Raw genomic sequence first — 6,778 nt, 5'->3', positions numbered from 1 at the left:
CGAAAAACTTCCATATTTATGCCACCGATATGAATCAAGGTTTGTAAACTGAGTGGATGTGTTGATATTGTACTAGTATCTGAGGCTGTATGTGTAGTAAAACATCTTTCCGAAATAAAAAATGATTTTAGGGTAGTTCTCACATTTAGAACAGGTGCGTGGTGGCCGAAGGTGGGGTGGGGAGGTGAACAGAGCAGGTCAATGGTGTTGAAAGGTACGAACTTACCATTTTAACGTAAGTCCTGGGCATGTAATATACAGCATGGTGGCTGCAGTTAACAATACCGTATTGCGTATTTGAAAGTAGCTAAGAGAGAAACTCTGGAAAGTTCTCAGCATAAGAAAAAAGTCGTGAGCTCATGTGGGGATGGATGTTGACGAGATTTAACCGTGGTGATCCTTTCACAATAGGTACAAATACCAAAACGTCACGTGATGCACCTGACGCTGATGTGGTGTCGTGTCAGTTATAGCTCGAAAAAAGACAGTTCTCTCATTCAAGTTTCATCTTTAAATTTTAGTTATCGAATCGAAAACACTTCAAGGAAACAAAGGAGAACACAGCTTTAACAGCTCCGGAGTTTTTGTTGTGGAAAACACAACAATTGAATTGCAGAGAGGCTCGGAGAGGCAAACCTTTAAGATCCCAGGACCTCTCATGGCGGATTTCATCTTCAAGGTAGGGTGATCTTTATAAAACTTCAGGGCCCTGAAGCTCAGCACATCTTGAATTTTAAAATCCGTGCGTCCAGCAGGAAGTCACCGATGATTGTTTTTACGTGGAGCAGGTACCGTTACTATTTCCATCCTGGCTTCGATTCCAAAAATAATCGTCCATCTGTCTCAGGTTTCTGCTCTAAAACCTCGTTAGCTAAGAAACAAATGTCACTTTGATGGGGGAAAGATTGTTTTTGTATTTATAACTTCTCGATGGAGTTTGGTGAAGTGCTCAGTGGCCACGTGCTCCAAAGTCCTAAAACAGTTCTGTGCTATTGCAGGAGAGCAGAGAAGACAGGCTGGTTCCTTAGCCTCCTTTCTGTCCCCCCAGACAGTACCTCATGGTGGGCACTCGTCTGAGCCCCTGTCGCAAGGTGCCTTCAGAAGAATTCTTTTTCCCTGTAACCGTGAGCCTGTTGTGTTCCCTCTCTGGGTAAATCAGAAGCATCTTTATATCCTCCCTCAGAGGATATGAAATGTAGTAGCTCATGTATTTCCAAGGTGACCCAACATGATATTTTCCTGATAAAACTGAGAATACCTAAGAAATGGAAAAGGCGAGGGTCCAGGAGTGGGAGGTTGTCCTATCCCTTTTCATAAACTCACTCCAAAATGGAAAGGAAAGGAAGAAAATAGTCCTAATTGCGAAGGCTGACTTTACCTATGAAAAGACCCGGTACCTTCAAAAGGACCATGTCTCCGCTCGGCGTGACGTCGGTTGTGCCAGCAGAGAAGGACACGTGGAGTTATCCGCGAGTTGCAGACCGCCATCCCGTGCTGCACATGCAGCCTGCCATGTGACCAGCCAGGCGTCGGCCCACACTGGGCCGTTGTTGTGAAACTTGGGTTCCCCTCCCCCGCCACCTGGAACACTGTCGTTTCTCCCAGGCTGGGCTTTGGTGAGGGAAGGCAGTCTTTGCCCTTATGGCCCCCAGCCCATCGTGCACTGAAGGCGTGGCTGTACTTTGGGAGGTCGAACATGCACGTGAGGTCACGGCTGAAGGACGGCCATGTGTTCCACTGTGTATCTGTCCATCCCCATGTCTCAGGAGCAGCTGGTCTTAAAAATGGCAGAGCTGGTTGAACCCGGGGGGAACGAGGACATGAGGACCCGCCCTGCTTGCTCAGGGCTCATATGGCTCCGTCATGGGTGCCCTGAGATGTCTCGAGGCACCTCCTTCCCCGCTTCACACGGTTCATAGAATACACTTCATTCCATGGGCTGTTAATACATGAGCTGTGAAAAGTACTATATTCCTACGGAGAGCGTTAGATGTGAAGACGTCAGTGGGGTGCTAGACTATTATGTGGTTATCGTTTCTCCGATTCTGAAGTTTAGCCACTCACTGCACGAGGGAGACAAAAATTTCTTTTTTCTACCCCTTAAGAAGCTATGTTTTCATGATCGGATCATTCTTGAAAGTTCAGCTTTTCCTTCTTTCCTGCAGATTTCTCACTCCATGTTCTTGTTTTCCTGAATACTCTGGTTCTCGTGGATGACCTTTGTCCCAGCACTGCTGAGTCAGTATTTTGGATTAGAGCCCCTGAGGTCTCATTTTGCTTCTAGAGCGTGTGCATGTCACCACCAAGTAGCAGTAGAGAGTCTTGATCAGGTAATTGGCACTGCTTTGTTGACTGGATCGTAGGGTTAGCACTATTGATTCCGTGAGACTTAGCTGAACATTTACATGTGTGAGTAGATGTTTGTGAATATCAGCTTTAACTATATGCCTATGAGAATAATCTAATAAGTGGCTTTGATAAAGACGTCTCTTTCTATGGTTAACTATTTTTAACGATTGCTGGTGGCTTTTCCTCTCTTTTAAAACATAATATGTCCGTCTTCGGGCAGAAAAAAATCTTTTCCTCGTGCTCTGAAATCTTCCTTTTTATACCAGTTGTCTATCATCTTTCTCCCATTTAGATATTTTGCATTTCTGTAGGACAGTGTTTCCTGATTGCTTTTTCCAGTAGTTTTCAGCTACGCAAGTTCTAGATATACTCCTGTTCTCTACCTATATAGAGTCTCTTTTCTTTCAGGAGAATTCTGACTTATCCGTGAACGAGAAGATGTGAAACGGCCCATTTTCCTTTCTTTCAAATAATAGGTTGCAGCCTTGCAATGCGGTGCGGACAGTGGCTGAATTTATAGATTCACCAGTGTTTCAAAACACAGCAAGACACAGTTTTTAGATGCAGAGCCTGCATTGGATTCCGAGGCTACTGTAACAAAGCACCATAAACTGGGTGGCTTAGACAACAGGCTTTTATGTCTCATGGTTACAGAGGCTAGAATTTCAGAATCAAGGTGTGGGCAGGATGGTCCCTTCTGAGGTCCCTGAGGGAGAATCTGTTTCATGCCCCCCTCCTAGCTTCTTGTCGTCTCAGACATTATCCATTTGTCTTTACATCACCTTCCCTCTGCGGCTATCTGCCTCTGTGTCCAAATTTCCCTTTTTAATAAGAACAGCAATCACACTGGATTAGGGACCACCCTGATAACCTCGTCTTATCTTGACTAGATCTGAAAGACCCTATTTCCATATAAGATCACATTGTGAGGTTCTGGTGGTTAGGCCTGAAACATATATATATTTTTTCCTCCAGGGAACACAATTCAACCCATAATAGTGCCCAATGGAAAAGAAAATTTACCTGTTTCATCATGCCTCTTGATGAGAATTCCATCTCGTCCTAAGTGTTTGCCATTTACCTCAAAGGTGGAAACTTTTGAAATATCACATATTTTTGCTGTAATGGAGTCTGTCAAAAGAAATGTCTTGGTTAAAGCAGTTCAGATACTGCTCTAGTGGTCACCAGAATTCACAGCTAAATTATACGTACAACTTTGTACACACATATAAGAAAAAGTTTTATATAAAAATTTATGCCGTAAATTTGAGAATTATTTTGACGTGGCCAAGTAAGGTAGTTGAATTTGAATTCGTTTTCTTACCACTGTTATAAAACCATTTTCCTAATCAAACAGGAGTCATATACTTTTGTAAATGTTCGTTTATGTCTCTCCCTTGCCATTCTGTGTAGTTGACCATCCTCTTCCCAGAGGAGCTCTTTGCCATGGGGTTTGAAGGTAGTAGTTGGTGATTGGGCTGTTTTTAGCAAGAATGCAAAGAGTGAGTATTAATGTTCAACTTCTGATTATTAAAGTAGGATTTAATAATCAGGTTCATGGAGAGAGAGAAGGCTTTTGTAAGTTGATTTGGTTCCCATGGCATTTTCAGGGCCAGGCTTGGGGGACTAAATCAAGATGTTTCTTCTACAATGCGGAGAGGCTGCCCCATAGCCAGGATGCACGTCCCCTGTAGCGAGAGTCCCGCCTGGATGTGGACCGTTGGCTCCCTCTGCCTCGGGGGATTGTGGGTAACAGTAAAGACGAGGTACATGGTAGAGGAAGCAAAGTGGTGAGACATGATGGCACTCACTCCCCAGAGCAGAAAAGGAGCATCTGCTCTATTTTTCATCCTGAACCTCCGGGGCACAAGGCCTCAGAGGGCGTCCACCTCTGTCTGCAACAACTCAGAGAAGCCAGCTCAGAATGGTCCTGGCCTTCGTGTCATGACACATTTCGTCACAGCTGAATCTGAATTTCCGCCAACCCCCAGCCAGGGAAGAACACAGCTGAGTTTACTGGCACTGAAGCTCCCCATGGCCCTGCCAGTGACCAGCGGGACAAGGGACAGCTGTGGGCCCAAGGACAGGATGAGAACCTTCACGCATGGATCCAAGGCTTAGGTCCTAGAATGCTCGCGTGTAAACACCAGATATTTGTGTGCACTCTAGTGTCTGTGGTTGAGCTTTCAGAAGGATTTTTCAGGAGGAGCTGCTTAAAGATGTTATTGCTAAAAACGTAAGAATTTATTTATGTGCCATGCTGTAAGCAAACGCAGATTAAGCCTTCGTCCCTGCTCTTGTGCACATTATAATCAAATGTCTCAGGAAGAAAAGAACGTTAAATAAATAAAATTTTTTAAAAAAAAGTCCACCTACATGTTTTGTGAACTCATTCATGGGCATGGAATCATCTGGAAGAAATGACTTCTAGGAGATTGGCTGTAGATCTCTTGAGCACCCACTTGTGACAAATCTAACGGAAACAGTATCATATCTTAAAAGTCTTGGAATCTTCACGTACCATGGTTGGTCGTGACAGACGTGTGGTTGTCTGCATAGGTGAAGCGTATTCGCCTTGTTATGGAAGGTGCGGGAAGCACAAGCTCATTGTATATGCAGAGGTGTTAACGCAGTTCTGTCTGTCCAGACCAGGTACACCGCAGCCAAGGACAGCACGGTCCAGTTCTTCTTTTACCAGCCCATCAGCCATCAGTGGAGACAGACCGACTTCTTCCCCTGCACTGTGACGTGTGGAGGAGGTGAGGCTCAGACTCTGTTCGCAGATATTTAGAGCTCAGATTTAGAAAGGACACATTTGCAATTGTGAAGCTGACTTTAAAATGAGTGTGGAGGTGTGTAATGGCACGGGGTCTCGCTCAGCAGCCTGGAATGCAGTGGTGTTTACGAATGTACCCTGGCCTTTATTCTTAAAGATAATCGAGAAAACTGGATTTACAAAACACCCTTTACTTTCAGTAAAAATCGGGAAACACGTTTTGCGGGCATTCTTGCATTTTTCTTCTTAAAGCACGTATCATTTTGTCCTTAAAGCACGGATCATTTTAATTTTTCTGTGGAAAACTTGAGAAACGGAGAGACCAAGCGACTTGCCCAGGCCGATCAAGTTCATAGATTTGTTGGTTCTAACCTTTAGATTTCCACCCTGTCTTTCCTTAGAGTATAAGGAGTATAAATTTAGCAAAAAGCGAAAGGAAGCTAGTTAATGTAACAGGAAGGTCCTGCTTGCCCTTCACTTAGTTCAAGGTGTTCACAGACCATTGAACTGAGTGGTTCAGCAGGCCCTCCAGCAGACCACGGTGCACCCGATCAGAAGAGCCATCTCTCTGTAGAGCAGTGTCTTTGTGTATCATCTGTCACCATACTCCCTCCACTATTTGTGCCATATCTGTGTTACCCCTGCACTATTATTGACTTGAAGTTTTTCCTTGAAGCGGACCTTGTAAAAATTTAATTAAACACGTTTACAAAAATCCTCTTACTCCCTTAGATGGGCAACTGATATTTCTTTCCATAACCAGAATACGATCACAAAAAGAATCACGATGGAAACTAAACAGTGGGGTGGATCATCTTAAGGTCCCTGCCAGCTCTCACCGTCTCTCAATTGACGCTCGGTTCCAACTGAAGGGGAAACGTGTTTTATCGAACACCATAAGCATCGTCCTGAGGCAAGCACGCCTTCAGATCTTGGAGTCGCTGACTTTGCAGCAGGCTCTAAGGGGAATTTTTAAAAATATGTGCCCTCTCTTAAAGTTGATCGAGGTAAAACACGGCTTGGAGTTGAGATCTGGGTAGAGCCAACGAATCTCTCTGAACCCGGACCTCAGCTCTTTGGCCAGTCCAGCTCTCCAGACTTTGCAAGCCAGTGTCCACATCCAGAAGCCACGCGGCACCATGGAATAGCAGTAGAGTTGGAGTCAGAGGGTCTCGATCCCCCTTTTTGGATTTGCCATGAATTAGCTCTGAGGTGTCTCTGAGCCTCTTGAGCCTTCGTCTCCTCATGGGTCAAATAGAATGATCCCCCTTGTGGCATTGTTGGGGAACAAGATGAGGAACTGTGTCAAGGAGCACAGGACAGTGCCTGGCGATTAGTGGGCACTCGGGGATCATCTGCCATGTCAGAATCTAAACCTGATTTTGTCAAAAATGACTCTTGGCTGTCCCTGATCCTAGCATTGTCGTGGTAAGTTATGAGATCCATACCTGGCTTAGAGTGAGTGAGACATACCTGTGGATTTCTTCATGTGTATTTTATATCCGGAAGCACAACCCCACGCACTTCCTTAGACCCATGCGGGCCACGGCTTCAGGGAAGATGAGTCTTTCATGGATCCCAAATTATAACCTCCAAGAGGGTGGGGCTCTTTTTTGAATCCTTACTCAGCAGAAAAACAAACCTCTCTTTCTT

The 6,778-nt window shown here is 44.9% G+C and overlaps 1 protein-coding gene across 3 annotated transcripts in view; it reads left to right on the top strand.

Moving 5' to 3' along the window:
• ADAMTSL3 (ADAMTS like 3) overlaps positions 1-6,778 on the top strand; it is a 111,311-nt gene that overhangs the window by 57,808 nt on the left and 46,725 nt on the right. For all 3 annotated transcript variants that reach the window (XM_023520971.1, XM_023520972.1, XM_023520973.1), the window contains exons 7-8: positions 522-679; positions 4,997-5,108. In XM_023520971.1, the coding sequence (XP_023376739.1) occupies positions 522-679; positions 4,997-5,108 (270 nt within the window). The remainder of the gene's footprint in view (positions 1-521; positions 680-4,996; positions 5,109-6,778) is intronic.

The sequence above is a fragment of the Pteropus vampyrus genome, unplaced genomic scaffold (genome assembly GCF_000151845.1).
Source record: "Pteropus vampyrus isolate Shadow unplaced genomic scaffold, Pvam_2.0 Scaffold286, whole genome shotgun sequence".
NCBI classification, from domain to species: Eukaryota; Metazoa; Chordata; class Mammalia; order Chiroptera; family Pteropodidae; genus Pteropus; species Pteropus vampyrus.
Note: the sequence above shows the minus strand (reverse complement) of the source record. Positions and strands in the feature narration are given on the sequence as shown.